This window comes from Calypte anna, chromosome 26 (genome assembly GCF_003957555.1).
Source record: "Calypte anna isolate BGI_N300 chromosome 26, bCalAnn1_v1.p, whole genome shotgun sequence".
Classification (NCBI taxonomy): domain Eukaryota; kingdom Metazoa; phylum Chordata; class Aves; order Apodiformes; family Trochilidae; genus Calypte; species Calypte anna.
The window spans coordinates 4,510,703-4,532,994 of NC_044271.1; the positions used below are offsets into that span (position 1 = coordinate 4,510,703).

At 47.4% G+C, this 22,292-nt stretch overlaps 1 protein-coding gene across 1 annotated transcript in view; it reads left to right on the top strand.

Annotated features, from left to right (window-relative positions):
• LGR6 (leucine rich repeat containing G protein-coupled receptor 6) overlaps positions 1-22,292 on the top strand; it is a 107,313-nt gene that overhangs the window by 14,625 nt on the left and 70,396 nt on the right. Inside the window, exon 2 of the mRNA XM_008499531.2 lies at positions 20,444-20,515. Coding sequence (XP_008497753.2) covers positions 20,444-20,515 — 72 coding nt within the window. The remainder of the gene's footprint in view (positions 1-20,443; positions 20,516-22,292) is intronic.

Below are 22,292 nucleotides of genomic sequence, written 5' to 3' on the forward strand. Positions count from 1 at the left end.
CCTGTTTGCATCCCTCTCTGGCAGGTTTTGGGAGGCTGGTGTGGAGGTCAAGGCTCTGTTCCAACTCCTGTTGCCACTGCATGGATTCATAACCACAGGCAGATTAGGATCATACTTTGTTTAATCTCACTGTTGGTCTTGATCTGCTAGACCGTCGTGGAGATCGTTGAAGCTGTTGTGGGCAGGATTCTGCTAAATCTTGATAAATCACTCCAGTCTTGATAAACCAACCCAATTTACTGCCTTGTATCCAGTTATTTCTGTAATGTTGTTCATCAGATGTGTGACCTACTGCCTGACCATGTTACTCAGTGTTTTTTGGAGGCAGGAAGGCAACAGTTCTACCCTGTAACTCCAGTCCCACGATCTTGCCCACAGTCCCACACAACTGGTTACAGCCCAAGCCTTCCAGGGCAGGGCTCATCCAACACCATGATTTTTCTACAGATCCAGATACCAATCAGTAGTTCTTATCACAGTCTTTTGCCTGGCAGGTGTGAGGGAACGTCTGGGAAGTTTTGGGTCTGAGGTCAGAGTTGGTGACATCAGGAGATTTCAAAGCTGCCTTGGGCTCTCCCATCTGCTCTTGTTCTCTGCTGGAGTTTAAGTTGCACCAGACCCACTACGTTCATTGGATCCAGAAAGCTTTTTGTTAACCCATGACTGGAGCTAGCTACAGACTCCAATCCCTTTTAGCACATGAAGAAGTCCTGTGTCTGTACTGGAGCTTTGTTGCCCTCTTACAACCCTGCTTTTTTCAAAGTTGATAATTTCTTCTTGGTCAGGTTCCAAGCCCAGGTCTTGGACAAACCATGAACCTCCAGGGCTGGGAGCATAGACCTGCAGCAAACTCCACATTGCTTTGTTGTGAGATGAAAACCTTCAGGAGAGAGACCACCAGCAGTTATGTTGCATACACCCAAGCCACATCATCACATAGACCTAAGAGGAGACCTGTCTTTGCCCTGGAGTAGGCTGATATTCCTTTGTTAGAAGCTTCAGGTGCTCCGAAGCTCAATGAAAAGCACACTGAACGTTTTCAGAACAGCTGAGATCAGCTTTGTCATAGCTAGGGCTGATGGAGGATCAGACCACACTTGGCAGGTCTCATTGAGAGCCACAAGATATCTGTCAGAAAGCTTTTCCCAGAGAAGAATCAGATTTTGGCAAAGGTCCTGTAAAGCCATGCCAGGTGCTTCCACTGCCTGCCCAGGGAACAGAGATCAGGGAAGCCAACTGCTTAGCATGCTCCTCAAATACAGATCCCAATCCCTTGGGAAAGGGATCTCCATGGAGGTCAGGGCTGGGTGGTGGCTACAGAATTCTTCACAGTGGCCAGGGCAGAAGGAGCTCATGGGGAGACAAGCTCCAGGGAAGAGCAGAGAGCTCTCCTTTAGCTCATCCAGCTGCGTAGTTCCTGGTACATCCACCTTCCCTTGGAAAGCTGCTCCCAGGGGTTCCCAGCCCTGCACACAGGAGGTGGGAACACAGCTCCCCTTGTCCCGTGGTTCCAGAAGGGTGGCCTTGAGATCCTCCTCAATCTGGATCCTGCCATGCTCCCTGCACTTCCTGGGCTTTCATCATTCCAGGGAGGGGCTTTCCCTGTGCACAATGAATTCCTTAAATGGTGCCCACCCTGAGTTCCCTGAGGAAGGGGCTTTTTCCTGCAGGTGGATCCCAGCAGCACGGGGCTCTCAGGTGCTGTCATCTGGGGATAGTGCTGACTCTGAGCTCTTGCTCATGCTGGTGCAACTTGTCTGGGCAGGACAGATGCTGCTTTGGTGCCTGAGCAGAGGGAGTGCCCCTGAGTCACCAATGGGGCATCTCATCTCCAGACATGGCTCATGCACTTCGTTGCCTTTCTTCCAGGAAAACAGGCCACCAGTTGTGGTGGTGCTGGGGTCACCCCTTCACCAATCCATACCTGAACGGGGCCAGAGCTGGGCTGTCACTCAGGGATTCCCACTGGAGCAGCTTGCAGAGCCAGCAGGGAAAGGTCCCCACATCCTGCAGATCCCAGGGAACAGAAGTGGCTGGTGGGGAATCCTCTCTCCTTTCTGTGGAGCCACATCTGGGTCAGTTCCCTGCCTGGAGCCATGGGGAGGAAAAAGTGACCAGCAGGAGCAGCCTGCTCTTGCAGCAGGGAGGGTCCTTGATGCCTCTCTCCAGCTGAGAACCCCTGCAGATCCTCCCTTGCTGGCAGTGCCAATATCCCATGCACTGGATGGGTGATGGTCAGGAGACCCAGACCATATGTATGTGGCTTTATACATGTGAGGACACATTGCCACAGTCCCAGTAAGGAGGTCCCAGTCCCTTCTCTGGATCAGGATATGGATTAGGCCATTAGGACCAGGGTCCTGCTTCCCAGCCCTCTCCCACATCTTGCCCTCCAGCAGGACCAGGGAAGGGCAGGGTGGGATCCATGTCTGCTGCTGGAGCCACCAGCACTGAGAAGATCTGAGTACAGCCAGCACTGAGCCTCAGGGATGTGGCAGCAGAGGTGGGAGATTTCAACAAGCTCTGGATTTCCCAGTCTGTGAGAGCACCAGGGACCGTGGGACCTGCCCATGGCACCTGACCATCACCAGGATAACCCCCCCCCCTGTTTGAAAACACCTGGAAATTAATGAGCCTTTCCATTAAGTGTCACAATGAAACAATTAATTATTACCAACCTGTGTGTTCTCTGCATTCCTCTGGCTCTGCTGCGTTTTACAAGAATGTGGGGACTGATCTGAACGAATGAACCCATCTCACCAGCATTGTCTGTGGTGATTTACTAATCCCAGGTGCTGTTCTCCAACTCTGGCATTTACCTGCTTTCTAATCCTCCACATCCACCAACTTCCAGGTACTGCAGCCAAGTGGATTTGCACTGGATCACATTTGTCAAAAAAAGGGAATTAAAAAAACTCTGCTGGAGGGTCACAGCACAGCATGGGATGTCAAAACCTGAGCTTGCAAGCTTCCACCAAGTGTGAGCAGTCAAACTGATTTCTCCTCTCAAAAGCTTCTGTTTTCCTCCAAAACTTTTAGTAACTCAGTGCTATCTGTGAGTCTCCTCAATTGTCTCTCTTCCATCCCTCTGGGAATAAGTTCCCAGAGTGGCACCATTGTGGATGCAGTGGGATGGACACAGGTGCTATGCCAGTGTCAGCACTTGCAGACAGAGAGGGGCAGACCTGGATTAGCTCGTGAATGCCACAGTCCTGCTGGTCTGGAGAAGAATTTACTGTAGGGAAGGTGGATCAACCACCTGGCCAGGGCAGAGGGCTGTGTCCCTTGAACAGCTTTGGTTCCTCTTCCTGGAGGGCACCATGCCCAGGACAGAGCCAGGTCACCTATTAACAATGTGCAATCCAGTGGAAACAGAATGCACAGAATGGTTTGGGTGGGAAGGGACCTTAAAACTCATCCAGTCCCAACCCCCTGCCATGGTCAGGGACACCTCCCCCAGCCCAGGGTGCCCCATCCAACCTTCAACACTGCCAGGGATGGGGCAGCCACAGCTTCTGGGGGCAACCTGGGCAACCAGGGGCTCAGCATCCTCACACCAATTTCTTCTCTCATTCCACTCTGCACCCATCCTACAGAGCTGGGACCTGCCTGCCTGGCATGCTCCACAGTAAGGGCAGTGGGAGCCCTGGAAACACGGATGTGGGGGGTGTCCCAGGTCAGGGATGTCAGGGATGCAGAGCTGTACCACAGGGGCTTCAGGACACTGGGAGCCTCCAGACTGGGTGGATCTGCTTCAACATTTCCATCTCATTCCCTGCCTCATCCCCATCTATGATGTCATGGCCTAGATTTCTTGATCTCTGCTGGATGAAGGATTTCCATGAGATTTTCAGTGGCTCTCCAGGAGTTACCTAACGTGGGTAGCTCCCAAACCAAAGAAATGCTGTTTGTGAGTTTCCTTGGAATCCAGAATTTCTTGGATTTGACACCAGGAGGGTCAACAACCTAGATTAGAGGAAGAGGAATATTTTATCAAACGTCTCTTCATGTGGATTCATGAGACAGTGAAATAACTCAAAGCATCAAGGATGTAGTTTATTGTGGTGATCTGAGCAGAAATTGTGAAAGGCTCCCCACAAAATCAACAGTTACATTTTTAGATGGGAGTGAAGTTTGTAGGTGTTTTGTCTAGACTGTCTCTCCTTTTGATGGAGTTGGAGACTCCCAACAATGAAAATCTGGCTGGGCTTTAAAGACTTCCTTTGATTTTTCCAGAAGGGACGGTAATCCCAGCGCAGTCTGGTTCTTTGTAATTTACTGCAACTGAGAGTGAAATCATTGATAGACCTCAACATGTCTGTCCAGACAGCTGTACGGATAAATTAAAGAAGAATGTTATGGAAATTGTGCAACCAGGATAAAATATACCCAGTCATTCAGACAGGAGAAGCCTAACCATCATCTATGAGTTTAGTTTATTTTCTCTACTTACCCATTACCTTAAAGTGAAGAGGCAACAATGAATAACTCTTTTGTTTCCAACAGGATAAGAAGTTCTTTCCAAAACATGGATAAAATCTGAGGCTTTCAGTCAGAAATCACAGTAGTCAACAAGTCTAAAGTCTACAAGTCAAGAAAAGCTGAGTTGCTTGGTTTATGGCAGGAGGGTAGGTGAAGGGTAGAGGGAGCGTTGTTTTAACTAAGGTCATTAGTAAGAGGGAAAAAAAAAAGCAAAGAAAAAAAAAAAAAAGCTGTTCTGATTCCCTGAAGGTAGGAAATGTAAACTTACACCAAAAATGGAAGCTAAAGAAAGAGCTTGTGCAATTAAAGATGCGGGGGCATCACTAGTTCTACAACCTTGATATTTTGCAGAATTCAGCATATATAATACTTTCCCGGATGTCCCCAGGCATCACAGGCCAGCCAAAAAGAATATGGTGAGAAGCTTTTAATCCCTGGATGACCTACTGTGTCAGAAATGTGGCTTGCTCAGACCTTGAGCCAAACAGCACCTCATGGGCTCACAGCTGCCTCCCAGCCAAAGTAAGCAATCCTATGGCTGCACATCCAGCTCTGGGTTCCCTGACACAAGAAGGACATGGAGCTGTTGGGGAGAGTCCAGAGGAGGCCACAGAAGATGATCTGAGGGCCCAGAGCACTTCTGCTATGAAGTCAGGATGAGTTGGGGTTCAGCCTGGAGAAGAGAAGGTCATGGGGAGACCTTAGAGCACCTTCCAGGGCCTGAAGGGGCTCCAGGAAAGATGGGGAGGGACTTGGGACAAGGGCCTGGAGGGCTGGGACAAGTTTTACCCTGAAAGAGAGGAGATTTAGATTTAATATTAAGAAGAAATTCTTGGCTGTGAGGGTGCTGAGCCCCTGGCCCAGGTTGCCCAGAGAAGCTGTGGCTGCCCCATCCCTGGCAGTGTTGAAAGCTCCAGGTTGGATGGGGCTGGGAGCAACCTGGTCTAGGACCTTGAAGGTCCCTTCCCACCCAAGCCGTTCCATGGAATCTGTGTTGTTTGGGTACTTTGATTTTGTTGTGGGCTATGAGCTATGAGCAGGCAAAATCATCTTTAGGGTGCCTGAGGAACCTAAGCAGATTATGTTGACAGATCCCAGGACTTGCTTGTGCTGTAAATACAAAACCTGATTTCCCCATCTTCCCAAAAGGATAAAATGCAAGATGGTGAAATGAAAGAGAACAATCAGAAAATACAGTGGGTTAATGGTGGCTGAATCTTGCAGCCAGGATGCTGTAACCTCCTCAGTGTTTCCATCCAGGATGGGCAAGAGTGGCTCTGCTGCAGGTAGCTCATCACCAGCAGCTGATTCTCTTGAATTCAACCACTGTCTGCTACTAAAAATAGCTCTTGCATGGAGGAAGCTGAGGTTCCAAGATCTTTGACTGAGCTGCCACTATTCCTCCAGCAGAATGAGAAACATCTGCTTCAACAATGAGCTGCTGGGAAGGGTCTGGATGTGTTATGAATGGGACAATTATAAAAACTTGTTTAAAACTATCAAGTATTTCCTCAGCAACTGGGGTGTGATTTATCTCCACCTACAATGCATACCTAAAAAAGGCTGCATGAATCATACACTGAAAACCACTCTGAGTGGAACTATAAAGGGAATCCAAAGTCTAGCAGAGATGCAGACATGGGCATTGCAGGCATCTATACTGAGGTGGTGAGACTCAAACATCCCCCCCTTTAATAAATCTGGGAATGAGGAGATCATTTTGTGAAGTCTTTAATTAATTGGTAATAAAAACTAATGAAGCTAAGGAAGCACTGAAGCCTGGTAGCTGTCTTTGGCGTGGCCAAGTCTGTCATTTCTCTAAATTCATTTCCATTGCCTATGGGGAGTCAACGTAGCCCAGGAATTCAATGGAAGACTTTTCAGAATTTCACCTCTCTAATTTGGTATATGAGTTTGTGACAACTCATATATTCTGGGACTGATTTTATAAGCTGCTCAGGTCGGTTCATGCCCTGTGAAAAAAATAATGCTGTTGTCCAAGAGTATTATTATAAAGGAATCCAGTAAATCTCTAAAAAAACATAATTAAAAATTTTGAGAGGTAATTGCAGCATTAGATAGGCCAAAGGGCATGACCAAATACTCAAAGTGTCTGCCTCTGGTCCAAAAGATCATCTTTGTTTTATTTTCTGAGGATCCTCTTGCCAAACTTCAGATGTCTCTGAGTTCTCTGCAATGTAATTTCCTAGATCAAGAGTGATGAACTTCTTACAACTCTCTTACCTGATTTCCCAAACACTGATGTTTGATGGAAATGAGCCACCCTGTTGCACACAAAAAACAAAATGTGAGGGTATCTGTGGTGAAGCTGAGGGCTGTACAAACCCTCTGGCTGGCTTTCAGAGATGTTCTCCAAGTGTTTTCATGCTGGCTCTGACAATGGATAAAGGAAACCAAATCTGGATCTCAGGGCTGGCACAGTCACCTGCCCAAAGGGAGGGCAGAGGGGAGCAGCTTTGTGTCCAATTGTGCCCACAGAGCCAAGTATTGTATTAGAGTGAAAAATCCTTGTTTTCTAACTCAGACAAGGCTGGTGTAATGCCAGCAACCTTTCCTCCTGAGATCATGCCTGGGATGACACTAGTTCTGATGACACGTTGATGGACACGAAAATCAGAAATTAATCAAATTACCCCCTCATTCCAAAATGTTTGAAGGTTCTGCAAGGAGAGCCAGTGCTTTGTCCCCCTTCACATAACTGGGAAAGGAGATGAGTGAGCCAGACAAAATTCAACAGCTAATTCCTTTCGCAATGTAACAGCAGCCACTAATAATAATGGGAGCTATTTCAGAAGAAGCAGGCAATGTGGCAGGACAAAAGATGGCAGAGCTATGCAAACACTAGGACTTCACCATAAATTGAAATCATTGTATTTGTTGTTCTCTGAGAAGAAGCTGTGTGTGCTTCCCTGAAAGCCATTTTTAATGTTGACAAATCTGGGAACAAAAGGATAAGACAAATTACAAAAATTGACAGAACCAGATGATACACACTTTCTGATGATATCCAAAATGGAGATTTCTGACCGACAAACAATTTTGCTTCACTCATTTCTTAAACCAGTTCTGCTGTCTGGTAAGGGGAAAAATGTAACACCAACCTTTGAAAAACCTTCAAGGGCAGTCCAGGAAATTACAGACCCATAAGCTCATCAGGTGGAATGAAGCTAGAAGTAAGGAACAGAATTAGTAGATAAAGTGGTAGAGAGGAGATGATGTAGGAGATAAAAAGAGCAGGGTCTGAGAAGAGGACGATCCAGTGACGAGGAATTCATTGAAGATATCAGGAGTCATCTGCTCCAAGAGAAATTATTTCTTGAGTTTCCAGAAAGTCCCTAAGATAAGCCCCATCAAACTCTTTTAAAGAAATTCAGAAATGGACCAATGACTGCTTAGGAGAAGGAAAATGAAAGAAGACTCTGTTGGCTTTTTCAGAGGAGAAGTTGTGGGGGGCTGAGGACCAGGGCAATGTCACAGAAACCTGGGCCTCTGCCAGAGGACAGAACTTTGCCAGGAAAACACAACAGGTAGGATTTGGTTTTGAGAAACCCAGGGACAAGCTCCTGCTTGTGTGCACACACACCAGTGGGCTGCATGGATGTTGTGACTGGATGAGAAAGAGTTGATGGAGTGCAGGCAGATTGATGGAAGTGTCATCTTTTTCCTCAGGGCAATAAAAAAGAAGTGTTTTGTCTTCAAAAAGGGGATGGAAGCTGCACCACATCTAATCTGTCAAGCTACATGGTAGGTCCATTGAAGGGACAACCAGAGGTCAGGGCTACCTCATTTCCAAACTTCAATGCTTTCATTGTTGGTGCTGGTCTCAGAGGCTCAGGATCCAGAGAAAGAGGAAGCACAGATGTGATGCCCACGAATTAGTTCTTTGCCTTGAATCCCTGCTTCTTTTGATTACTCCAGCAGGTCCTGCTTTTCTGCCCCAGCCAGTTTCACGTGCATTTGACTTGGGAGCTTAGGAAAATGCTCCTTTTGCCAGGCTTTTCCTTCTGCCTCTGCCCAGAACAGTTCCCACGCTATGAACCGTGTCTGTGGAAAAATTCCACCTTGGGAAGGGTTTTATGCCTGTTGTGGGTGCAATGTGCTCTCACTAGTTAGGAACTGCTGCTGAAATGATTTTAAAACCATGGCCACTGAACCTGACACAGAGGAGGTGATATGTCAACTGCTGATAACACTTCCCTTCCCTTGCATTGCCAAAATATCAGTAACTTTACAGGGACCGTGTCACCTGCTTACTTCTTCACATCCTGGGTCAGAGAGAGCCAGGTCCCTCTGAAAGAGTTTAGTCAAGGTCAGTTTGAAGTGCTCAGTATATTTCATGCTGGGATGCTCAAAACCTGAGCCAGTGCACTAACGGGTATTGTTGCTTTCTTATGAAATTCTTATGAAAATGGATTGAGATGCCTACAAGGAAGTCAAAGTGCCAAAACTCTGGCTCCAAAACCTGCAGCTTCTGGCAGGGGTTTCCCAGGCAAGTGTTGCGTGCTGGCTTCTGCACAAGGAGCTGCTCAGTGGGAGGCATAAGATTCTGGTTCAGGGTTGTGTTTTTTTTAATAGAAAAATGGTTTTTGTCCTCAAATTGAACATTTCCTTCAGAACATAGTGATGTGTGCCAGAAAATCTTAAGTTTGCACTGGGAAAGCTGTATGGTGATGAATTGAATGGCCTCTTCCAATCCTCAGTCAAAGCAAACTGGCTGGGGCAAACAAAACTTTATTTGACTTCCCAGGGACAGGGAAATGCCAGATGGGAGGCACCTGCTTGGACATTTAGCTCAGATAATCCTGCTAACACTTTTCCCAGTGGGAGTCCCAGGGTGACTCTGGTGTGATAAAGACATTCATGCTGGAAATTTGGTTTTCATGTGGAAAACGGAAATTTAAGGAAAAAAAATATATTGTCTATCAAACTTTGCTTTTGTTCTGCAAAATATATTGGGAATATTTCAGGCAGCCTTTATCAGTCTTTCACCAAGTCCTTTCTGATTCCTGGCTGGTGGTCTGTGTAGGCAGAGATGAACAAACTGTAGGGAACAAGAAAAAAAATCCCAGAAGAAAATACTCCAGGCTGTTCTCAAAAGTTGAAAACCAGGAGCATTTGTTCTCAGCTAAAGGCAATGTTTTGTCTGAACTGATTTCCAGCTATTCCATCTATTTAACTGCATATGAATAATGTATTCCAATAGACTCTGTGGAAACACAGAATTGTAATATAATTTTTTTTGTAGCCTTTGACTCCACAAATAACTGGAAAACCTGACGCTGATTTGCCAGGCCTTGTGTTGTCACTCCCTGAGTGCACTCTGCAAAGTAAACCCCCAGGTCTTTGCAAGAGGTGAAGTTCAGTTTCCTTGTTTTCTGGGGCTCTCAAGGGACCAGTGAAGAGATCATTTGAGTGTCCTATGGAGAGAAAGTGGCACAGATGGACTCAGCATGGTCATTCAAAGCTCCCTCCCCAACTCACCAGCTTGTGCACTACAGACCACAGTAGCTGTGGGCACACATTCCATGTGGTAGGACCCAGACATTTTGCTCCACATGCATCATCTCTAAACCCTGATCAATGTTTCCCTGTGACCATAGAATCATAGAAAGGAAGGGACCTCAAAAGATCACCTGGTCCAACCCCCCTGCCAGAGAAGGGTCACGTGCAGGACATCACACAGGGACACATCTGGGTGGGCTTTGAATGTCTCCAGAGAAGGAGACTCCAGAACCTCCCTGGGCAGCCTGGGCCAGGTCTCTGTCACCCTCACAGTGAAAAAATTCTTCCTAATATTTATATGGAACTGGCATATTATATGGCAGTTATATATATGGTTATAAACTGCCAGTTTGTAACCATTACCCCTTGTCCTGTTGTTGGTCACCCCTGGGAAAAGCTTGACTCCATCCTCTTGGCAATTACCCCTTACATATTTAAAAACATTGATGAGCTCACCCCTCATTCTCCTCTTCTTCAAACTGAAGAGCCCCAGGTCCTTCAGCCTTTCCTTACCAGGAGGTGTTCCACTCCCTCAATCATCTTGGTCACTCTGCCCTGGACTCTCTCCAGCAGTTCCCCATCCTTCTGGAACTGAGTGGCCCAGAACTGGACACAATATTCCATATGTGGCCTCAATAGTGCAGATTAGAGAAGAAGGATTTGGACAACATTGTAGGCTGCAGTTTGCTTCCAGGCCAGCTGCACTCCCTCCCTGAAAAGCTCCACACAGGGATCCCCAGTCCTCCCACAGCACTGAGCAGGAAAGGTGATGGGCACCCACTATCAGAACAGTCTCTTGGAGATCTCCTCCCCAGCCAGCTCTCCTTGGCCATTTCCCTGGTTTATTCTTCTGTCTTTTCATGCCTCAGATGTTACTCAAGCCCACTCATTGTTCTCCCTTTTGTGCCTGGGCAGACAGAGAGGCTCCCCAGACAATAGACCAAGGCCTGGGAAACAGAGGTGGAAGATTTGCTGCCATTAGGTAATTGGCTGGAGGATTTTGAACATTTCTTTGCTTCTGCCTCCATTGTCAGGCTCTGTCTGCAAAGAGAAGTAGGGAGAGTGTGTTGTGCTTTCCAGAGGAAAAGATTTGCCTTCCGAGCACCAGCTCCACTCCCAGACCCCAGCCAGGACATGGACCTTTGGGCTCTGACTGTTTGCTCCCTTTGGGTGCAGCCTTGCATCACCTTCTGAGACATTTCTGCCAAATTTCTCAACCAAGTCTGGCTGGTGATGTGCACACACACACACCCCCTATTCAGTGCATAAGAATGTCCCAACCCTTTTTCATGCATTCCAACATAATATAAAAACATTCTCCGTAGAATAAAAATGTCTCCATGATGCCTTGGACAGTGCATTAGAACCTGGACAGGCACCATCACGTGCCAGGTCACAGAAACACATGGGTTACACCAGGGGAAAGTCAATGCATAAGGTGAAGACTTCAGAGGTGTGTGGGGGTGAGAAGGGATCCATTTTCAGCTGGAAGAAGCACTTTAAAGCTTGCAACTGCCCGCCTGAGGTTTATGCAATCCCTTCTTGATGTGGGTGTAGCAGATCCAGACTAGGAACTGCTGGACTGGCTCTGCTGACACTTCATAGAGTCATCAAATCCTAGGATGGTTTTGGTTGGAAAAGACCTTTCAGACCATCCAGTCCAACCCTTCCCTCATCCCTGTCCAGGCCACCCCAAACCCATGTCCCTCATCCCAACATCCCCAGGGCTCTGAAACCCCTCCAGGGATGATGGGGACTCCAGCCCTGCCCTGGGCAGCCCTGGGCCAGGCCCTGACAACCCTTTCCAGGGAGAAATTCTTCCCCAGCTCCAGCCTAAACCTTCCCTGGCACAACTTGAGTTGTGCCAAAAGTTCCTCTTGTCCCATCCCTTGTTCCCTGGGAGCAGAGCCCGACCCCCCCTGGCTCCAACCTCCTCTCAGGGGGTTGCAGAGAGCCACAAGGTCTCCCCTCAGCCTCCTCTGCTCCAGGATCAATGCCACCAGGGCCCTCAGCTGCTCCTGGGCAGAGTTGAGCTCCAGACCCTTCCCCAGCTCCATTGCCCTTCTCTGGACACACTCCAGACCCTCAATGTCCTTCCTGGGGAGTGGAGGTCCCAAAAGTGACCTCAGGGTTCAAGGTGCAGCCTCAGCGGTGCTGACCTCAGGGGGATGATCCTTGCCCTGCTTCTGCTGCCCACACTGCTGCTGACACAAGCCAGGGCATTGGTGGCCTTCTTGGCCACCAGGGCACACACAGGATCCCCTTCATCCACTGTTAACCAGCACCCACAGCTCCTTTCCCTCTGGGCACTTTTCATCCTGGCTCCTGGACAGGACGTGTCCCATCTCACCCAAGTGGCATCATCATCTGTTCTGCTGGGAAAGGTCATCTTGTCAGGATCCACAATAAGTTAAGGTTTCCATGTTGCTGAGAGTCTTGACTGCTTCAGGCAGCTGCTACATCTTTAGTAAATGGTTGTTTTCAGCCAGTATGGGTCCACTGCACATCCAAATCACCTTAGGATAACAGAGGGCGTCAGCAAAACAAAAACATAACACAAATCCAAGAACAAATAAATCCCGTTGCCTCAGCAGCTGCACATCCTGCTCTTGTTGTCTCTCCATGTCTCTGGGTTGCTGAGTTTTTCAGTTATCTGAGGTGATGTCCTTAAACACAGCTAGGTCATGGTGTAACTGAGCTGGTTAGAAAACTAAACAAAAGTGTGGATTACCCAAAAAAAGGATGACAGGAACATTTGCCAGTTTGGTTTGAACGTCCTTCCTGGCCTGATTTTTTTACTGGCAAAACTAGAGGGTGGAAAAAAAAAAATTGTAATCAATGCAAAGCAATTCTTTCCAGACTTCTGCTTCATGAGAATCAACAAAACCTGAATTTGTAGAATGGTGTCAGAAATGGAAAATATGACCCTTGCCCAACACCCAGCTCAGAGCTGGGTGCTGCCCCAGAGCTTCTGTCTAGGAGCTGCAAGCAGAGGTGCTGGGGGGGGGCTCTGTAGGCTACCCCTGGGTTGCTGGATGGGACTCCTACTCCAGTGAAAGCAATGAGCACTGGGAATACCAGGACACATCCAGAATCATGGAATTGCTTTAAGATGGAGTCCAACCATTAGCCTGGGTCCAAGTGCTAAACCATGCCAGTTGCCATCATGTTTGTAAGAGCTGTATCCAGCAGGACAAGACAGCTTCTCCCTGCCTTGTCACAAGTGATTCCCCTGTTTATGGTGAAGGTTGATGTTAATAGAGCAGATCAGTTTTTTCCTGAGGCAACGGGATTTATTTGTTCTTGGATTTGTGTTATGTTTTTGTTTTGCTGACGCCCTCTGTTATCCTAAGGTGATTTGTATCAATATGCAGAGTCACTTCATGCATGTTTTTGCTGTCTTACAGATTCAGCAAAGTTTATAGGTGAGTGGGCCTGGAAGGGGAAGAGCAATGCAAGATTTCCTGGCCTGACAGGGGGGTTTAAACTCAATGATTTTTCCAGGTCCCTTCCAACCCCAGCATCCTCTGATTCTATGACTGCCTGCAGACTTTCCTCTGGCAAGTAGACCTGTTGCATCCAGGAGATGGAGCACAGGCAGGAAGATTGACATTTTGCCTTTTTAGAAAAGTTGCCCTCATTTTCTGATCCAAGTTTCATCTCTTCCCCATGGCCTGGTGACTTCTGAAGCCAGCTCCTTGTGCTTCTCAGCTGTGCCTTCTCCACGTGGCTCTATACTATCCCTCTATCTGCCCTTTCCCCTGTCGTTGGTGCATCCCACAATTTCCCTTTCCCTTTGCTTTAGAAGGACAGACCTGCCCCTGGCAAACCCTCTGGGCCCTGGGGTGATGTGCAGGGACAGCCCTGACCTGGCAGATGTTTTCTGAAAGGCAAACTGGCCTTGTCTGAGTCTTTATTATTGAAACACTGTGGAGATCTTGGGTAGGGCCTTCACATGAGGGATGAGCTAAGATCTATTTTCAGGCATGGAGAGGTGGGAGTAGAAACACATTCTGCTCTTGTCTATTGCCGTGATATGGGATTGAAGCAGAGCTGGTGCCTCCGATATGGTGTAATGCAAATGAGCTTCTTGCTGCTTTGATCTCTTTATCTTCCCTTCTCCTTTTCTTTATGCAGACTATCTTTAGCCTAGTTTTCAACCTGCAGGCTTTTAAGAAGAATTTCAGCTGGCTCTATGGCTCCAAGTACCATTCTATCATCAGCCCCGATTTTACCTCGAGCGGTTCAGGCTTTTTATGGTGACCCCAGAGATTTCCAGATAAAGAGGAAAAGAGATAATGAGAACCTCTATGAATCACTCTAGTATAATCTGAAGAATTTCTAAACCCATCATTTATTGCCTTTGGGCTTCTTTCCTAAAGGTGGTATAGTTGTGCATGTTACACTGGGTGCTAATAAGAGTTGCCACAAGATAAGTAGAGACATGGCTCATCTCCTAGTGACTTCAGAGAGCCATATTTTGTTTAACTCCTTGCAAAAACTGGTCTGGTGTTGGGCCTTTCCGGAATAGGGATGGAAATTTTTTTCTGGTGTGTACATCTCCTCCAGAAATCAGACTGCTGGACTGGGAGGCCTTGATGTTGTAATTGTGCAATGAATTAATCAAGAGGACACCAGGCCATTACCTTCTCCTCACAATCATAAAAATTCCTGCTCAAGTGCATGAGTGTAAAAAAGTCATTTTCACAGTCCATGTGTGCAGCACCAACTGCAGTGGTTGGAATGGGACTAGGTTCAGTCACACTGGAAAGAGAACCTGTGGACATCCTGAACATCTTAAAAACTGCAAAGACTTTTTTGCTGCACACAGTGTAGGAATTTGGGGCTTGAGAAGATGGTCACCACTTGGAATTCTTAGTAGCTTCCTGCAGGCTCCAAACCTGAGGACAGAAGTCAGATTTGCTCTTTTGAGGTGACCTCATGTCCCTTACAAAAGAGAAGCACAATATCCATTTCCCTAAATGCTCCAAATCCTGGCCGGAGGCTTGGGCAAATGTCTGTCTTAACCCCCAAGCTGTCACCACATCCATGGGACCTCACCGAAGGTATGACAGACCGCCAGGAGTCCATAGAGTGCCCCAACTCTGACACCCTGAAGGTCGCCCCTGGAACCATGGTCTGATTTGGCAGGAGCCTTCTAGATGTTGCTTGAAGGCAGCTCCATCCCCCTGCTCTCATGGCACAGGCATCTTGTCATGCTGAGTGACATGGAGGGCACCTCAGTGGACAGGAGCTGTTGACCAGAACCTTCTGACCCTTTGGAGTGAGGGGAGAGTGAGGGCTGGGGAATGTCTTCTCCCAGCCATAGCCAGGAATTGCTCTTTTCTGTAGGAAATCTCTTACCCCTGTGATGGCTCCTAGCACCCACTCACTGCCACTTGGGCACTTTTGCAGATTGGAGCCAGCTGCACCTGGTTCTGGCTAGGGGCTTGGCTTCAGCCAAGACCATAATCAGTGGAGAAATTCACCTTCCAACCCTCCAATGGAGCAGCCACAACCTCCTTGTGTCACCCCAGTGTGGCTTCACCCTGCTCTGCTTTAACATCTGCTGACTTCTGCTGGTGTTCATTGTCTGTAGAGTCCATCTCTGGGGAAACTGCAAATCAGGCGCTCTGGGCGTGACAAGAGAGGTTTTGTGAGAAGCTTTGAGAAATGATGAATTTGTGTGAGACATCCTCAACCCCACTGTCCGAAGAGGTATGTCTTGGGCAATTTTTTAAGCCTGTCTTGGGGAAATATCACAGAGTGCCCTTCATGCAGACCCACATATTGTAGCATAAAAAAAATTTCCCTTTTGACCAAAGAGCCCACACTTCTACAAGGTCCCCACGAGTGCCTTCACCAGAGCTGCCCAGAGTCCCCTGGGCAGTGCTGGGCTCTGCTGCTCTGTTGCCTGCCCAGCCATGGCTCCATGTCTTCAGTGCCCTGCCCAGCCATGGCTCCATGTTTCAGAGCATCAGCACCAAAGCCTGCATCCCCCCTGCCTCAGCAGTGTGTACCAAAGACAAATCCCTTTCATCTTTAGATCTCAGGTCACCCCTGAACTCGGACAACATGGTAACCATCCCATAGCCCTGGTAGAGAGCACAGCAGGACAGTCCTACAGGGCACCCAGAGCATGCTGTGTGTCACATCATTTTTTGGTCAGGAAGATCAGCTATCAGTGGAATAATCAAAGGTTGTTCATATGAAAGAAGGCGACATCAAAGCAAACAATTTAAGGAACCCCTTGAGGGCCAGAGGAGTTGTAAGGTCTGAGGCTGAATCACATGAGCTCAGTTTCCATGACCCTGTGTCTCAGTTTTTCCTGCAGGTACAAGTTAGAAATGCTTATGATTAAATGTTTAGAATTAGTTGGGGAAGGGGGGGGGGCTTGTGCTGTTAAATCACACTAATTATAGCCAGGATGGCTTTGGTGCAGTGCCATTTGAAAGCACAGGTAATTTCAACACCGATGCAAGAAGCCTTAAAAGAAGGAATCTCCATAGGTAAATGGGGGTTATACCAGAGCAGAGTTTCAGTTCTCCAGGTAGGAGATTCCTTCACTTCACTAGCATATTTCAGATCACAGCCATGCCAAAAAATTATTTCACAGCCAAAGGTTTCCTGCTTTTATGTGATGGCTTTGAAAAGACATCACATCAGATGGTCCACAGGCCACAGACATCCTAAGATGCCATCACAGCCCCACCCATGGAAAAGAGGAAGATGGAGCTGTGGGACAGGGAAGGGCAGGTGCTTGTACAGTGCAGAACATGCAGGGTGCCGATGGACCTCAACGGCAAGAATTGGATTCCTCTGCTGGTACCTACACTGCCAGCCTGGGTGAAGCTGCAGTACCCCCATTTCCTCTCTTTCCTTTCTAATTACTTGCAGAGTTTACCAGGCTTTGGGATCTAAATTCTTTTCTTTGTGCTTTTCTATAATGCCTACTGTGGGTACAGTCCCCATCTTTGTGGTGGCATTTCCGAGTGCCAATGACAATAGTCATGCTTAGGTATGAGTGATCCAGCACTTGTTCTATTCCCCTGGATGCAAGTCAGGGGAGAGAGCTGGTTCAGAAAGTCAAAGTCTGACAGAGCTGAGAAAGGTCAGAGGGAGTCTCTAATCCATTTATTCTGTGAATCCCTAATTCCTCTGCCAGATGTTTGGGGCTTTGAGCAACCTGGTCTAGTGGGAGGTGTCCTGGGCATGGCAGGGTGTTTGGAACAAGCCTGATCTTTAATGTCCTTTCCAACCCAAACCAGTCCTGGGATTCTATGATTTTATAGTGTTAGAAAACCAAAACAAAACCAACAAGATGTAAATACCGCTGGGTTCCTTTTAAATGCATCTGGCTGAAGTAACCACCCCCAAACACCTGAAGAGATAAATAATTTCTCTGATTACTCTGAGAGGAAGTGTTTCTCTTGCGAGCATGAGGATGTACACAGCACAATGAAACCTTACTAAATGGAAAAGCACGAGCTTGGGAAAACACAGCAACAAGTCAACAACATCTTTACATGACTAATAAGTCAAAATATTTACTCCTCCAACACTTCAGGCAAGAATCCTATGCCTCATCTTTCACACAAGCATGGACAGCCTGTGGGAGAAACATCTCGTCCTTTTGTGGCCAGCAAAATCCCTGGGTCCAAGGCTGTGCTCAGGAAGTTCATTTTTAAAGCTCTTGGAGGAACTCCTGGTTCCTTCACACCATCTGTCCTTGCCCCATCCCCTCCATGCTCTCCCATACCATAGCAAGTCCAGGAACTCCCCCACACCAACCCTGGTGTGATTGTCCCCTGCTAGAGAGGAGCTGTGGGTTCCTGGGGGATGTCCTGCCAGAGACTTAACAGGAAAGCTGAGCCCCTGCTACCTCATTTGTCTGACTGCTCATTAGCTCAGAGATCACCACCAGGGTTTTGCACTATGGGCCCCCACTTCTTTGTAAAGTGTGCAGAGCTTGCAGCTCTCTGCTGCAAACACGCAGAGCACCCAAACCATCAGTGAGTTGAAATAAAATGACCCAAAGTGTTTCCCATGAAACAGCCTTGGAAATGAGGGCTGGATTTTGATTCACTGCCCCAAGAGATGCTCTGAGAGAGCCCCTTCCCTCTGGCTTCTCCATGGCCAAGGGCTCCAAGAAGGTGAGAGAGAGGGCAGTGGGGCACGTAGAGAAAAATTGTGCAAGATGGAGTGGTAGGAAGATGGGTAACTGTCCCTTGCCTTTGGAAGATTTCTTCAGAAACCAGTGTATTTTGTCTCTCTTCAGTATATGGATCAATGGGACCATCTCATGCCCAGAGGTGGGGGACAAGTGACTGTCCCCTCCATGCCTAGGAAAGGGCCGGGAACCCAAAATGCAGCTCACTGAGGTTTGAAAAGTGTCTCCTGCAGTGAGCTAGGAGTGTTCCTGCTCTGTCAGCAGAAGGCTACTTAGGGAATATTGCCTTGGAGTTTGAAGGATATCTGGATGTTTTCATATCTGAGATTTGTTCAGAGCCTTTCATTTTATGTTATTTTTCGTTATTTTTACATTGTTTCACAACATGTCAAAGCATCAGACTGATTCATTGCAACACAAACAGGAGACACTTTGATGTAGGAAAAAAAAGATATTTTAATGGGTGTTCAGTAGCAACTGCCTTTAGGGATTTAAAAATAAAAATAGAACAGCACAAGATAATATTTAACCCTTCTATTGTATCCTGGGATCATCCAAATATAGAATGCTTCCTTGCACACAGAACAATACCCAATAATACATTTATTTTTTCATTGATTCTGAAAACAGAATTTTGAATTCTCAATTGATCTTTGGGGGATGGTTCCTTTTCTTTGGGAGAGGAGAAATTTATAAAGAGAAAAACAAACTTTTCCAGGAGTATCTTCAAATAGAGTCCATGAAAACTGCACAGTTTTGCCACAAGACATCTCCAGAGAAAGGCAGAACAAAGACCCTGCCAGGTGTCACCTTCCTTCACCAATGCCCAACAGACCTGGTCAGAAAGTGGGTAGGGATTTTTGTGGAAAATGTTGCAAAATGAAGAAGCCCACAGCCTCAAAATCTTTAAGCCTACAACTAACAGCCCTCAGGAATTTTTCTGAGTGAAGAATACAAAGGAATTTAATTCTTTAATTTAAAAAAAAAAAAAACAAAACAAAAAACAAAAACAAAAACAAAACCAAAAACAAACCACCTCCAAGATCATCCAGTCCAACATCAACTCAGGACTGCCCAGGCCATCAGTGCCCCATGTCCCTCATCCCCACATCTCCAGGGCTCTGAAACCCCTCCAGGGATGATGGGGACTCCAGCCCTGCCCTGGCAGCCTGGGCCAGGCCCTGACAACCCTTTCCAGGGAGAAATTCTTCCCCAGCTCCAGCCTAAACCTTCCCTGGCACAACTTGAGTTGTGCCAAAAGTTCCTCTTGTCCCATCCCTTGTTCCCTGGGAGCAGAGCCCGACCCCCCCTGGCTCCAACCTCCTCTCAGGGGGGTTGCAGAGAGCCACAAGGTCTCCCCTCAGCCTTCTCTGCTCCAGGATCAACATCCCAGCTGGAAAAGCTCCCCGTGGTGACTGGCATGACTGGTGGTCACAGAAAGATAGTTTTTGGCTCAAGGCCATACTGTCCTAACCCAGCATCACTGGCTTCCTGTTCACTCTCCAAAAACTGTGAAACACAAGTGCTGTCTGTGTGTTGGGAAATGTCCCAACTTGTTCTAGAACCTGTAGAACTCTGGCAGCCCATCCTGAAGAAGCAAGTGTCTATCCAGTGTCCTAGAGCAGGTCCAAAGGAGGGCAACTAAGCTGGTGAAGGGACTTAAGCACATATTCTATGAATAGAGGCTGAGGGAGCTGGGGCTGTTCAGCCTGGAAAAGAGGAGGCTCCGAGGAGACCTCATCACTCTCTACAACTACCTGAAAGGAGGTTGGAGCCAAGTGGGGGTTGGTCTCTTTTCCCAGGCAACTCTCAGCAAGACAAGAGGACACAGTCTCAAGTTGTGCCAGGGGAGGTTTAGGTTGGATATTAGAAAGAACTTCTTTACCGAGAGGGTGATCAGGGTTTGGAATGGGCTGCCCCGGGAAGTAGTGGATTCTCCATCCCTGGAGATATTTAAAAAGAGACTGGATGTGGCACTGAGTGCCATGGGCTGGGACCACGGGGGGAGTGGATCAAGGGTTGGACTTGATGATCTCTGAGGTCCCTTCCAACCCAGTCGATTCTATGATTCTATGATTCTATCTCTGGTTGCTGCTCTCCATCCCTTTGCAGGCAGAGCCTGGGCAGTGCTAAGATGCTGAAATGTTCTTTGCAGGTGCCTCTCATCTCTGTCACTAACAGAGAGGGGACACAAGCGGTCATTGGGGCTTATCCTGTGCAAACTCCTATGTGGCTGACCCAGAGATTTCTGTCTGTCTTCCCCTCCAGAGATCTGAGCATGAACAACATCAGCCAGCTGCAGCCCAGCACTCTCCACCACCTGCGTTTCCTGGAGGAGCTGTTGAGTATGGTGCAAGGTTGGGGTGGGGACACACACAGAGGGTAACACTGGCAGTGACCCCCAGGGCTGTCACTTGTGTCCAGAGGATGCCATGGGAGAGGAGACTCCCATGGTGGGAGAGGGTGTGTTTGCTACTCTGTCTTAGGGAGCTGACTGAGGACAACTTTAGGCTGAGATGGAGCATGTGCCAAAATCCAAAATAAAAGAGGATTCAGTCCATTATGGATCACTGACCTTGGGAGTGATCTGCACTCTTCTGCATGCAGGGTCCCCTGAAGAGGAGTCACAGGAGTTCCTGGGCACTTTGTATTTCAGTTGGCAATTAGCCCATATGCCTCAAATCTGCCCATCATGCCCCAAAATGTTCTGTGGTCTGAGCTGGCACACTCACACAGCAGCAGTCCCAGTCCCTGGGGACTGACATGTGGCTGTGTTTCAGTGATGGACTGGCCTCAGTTCTGAAAGTATGAAAATTAACCACCAGCATTAGAAACCATGGGAATCCCTTGGGAGCCCCCAAAATGTGAGCTAGGGGTTGGCAGAATGCTGAGCTTGTCCCTTTCTGAATGGACAAATTGCACCTCTATGGTCTTATTCCACCTGACCATGAGAAATACCTCCAGGTGTTATTCTCATGCTGTTGCTCTTTTCAACACAACAATTTCTTCAAAACTCAGTTATAACGTTGCATGAAATACTAATATCCATGTTGCACTTGATGTATGTGTTGGAAAGTCACTGTATATAGAACACCCACCATATCTGTCTTAATGCTCAGTCTAAGTGACACACTTTACTGAGTCAGTTCCTGCATCCATGACATCAGCATTTCAAAATGGCATTTCCCAGAATGTCAGAATTTCCTACAGATCAGGTGTTTGCACTCTTCTGCAGGGAGGCATTGGCATCTCCCAGAAATCTTCACCCCCATGTTCTGCAGGGGAGTGACCCTAAATCATCAGCATCCATCAGCAATGTAATAATGCTGTGCACAAGTTGTGGTGTTGAGCTGACCCAAACCTTACTGCCAGGACCCTCTGCTGTCCTCAGGCATCACTGGCACCAGCAGAATTCCCTCTTTGTGCATTGAGGAAAATGTTTGCAGAGGAGTGTAGATACCTGGACACATGCAAAGGCAAATGTGGCTTTCTGAACATTCAGTCTTGACTGAAGAGACCCGGACAGTGGTGATCATTATTCCATGGCAGGTTAAATCTCATCAGTACCAAATCTTAATATAGATTTTGAAACCCAAATGGTCTTACAACCCCTCTTGTTTGCATCTGTTTGTAGCTTTTATTAATTACACTTGTAAGGACCCCAGCTCCCCAACCCCCCCCCACCTCCTTTGCTACTTACAGATTGAGCTTTTCCTTCTTGAGCTCAGGTTACCCACAGAAGGTGTTTTTTTCCAAGGCATCCATCTTGCAGCCTTTCTGTTTTGCCAGTATCTGTGTTAAGTGTGGAGACCCAAAGCATTCACTGGAGGTACTACAGCTTTTCACACAGACCATACTCTGTGGATACAATTAGTAGTTGTCTTGCTACAAGCAATCCTTTCCTGATTACACATCATGTACAAACACAACAGTCTCAAGCAGTAATGAATAAATATTCATAGCCTCCAAAAGAGTTGGACTTTCCCACAGCCAAAAATGAAAGAGATGAAGAGGAAAAATTTATACAGGAAAATCTGAAAAATAATTGGTAGTTCTTAGAGAAAGCTCCTGGTAGTTCCCCTCTTCTGCTGTGCTGCTGGCCAATCTTCTCGTTAAA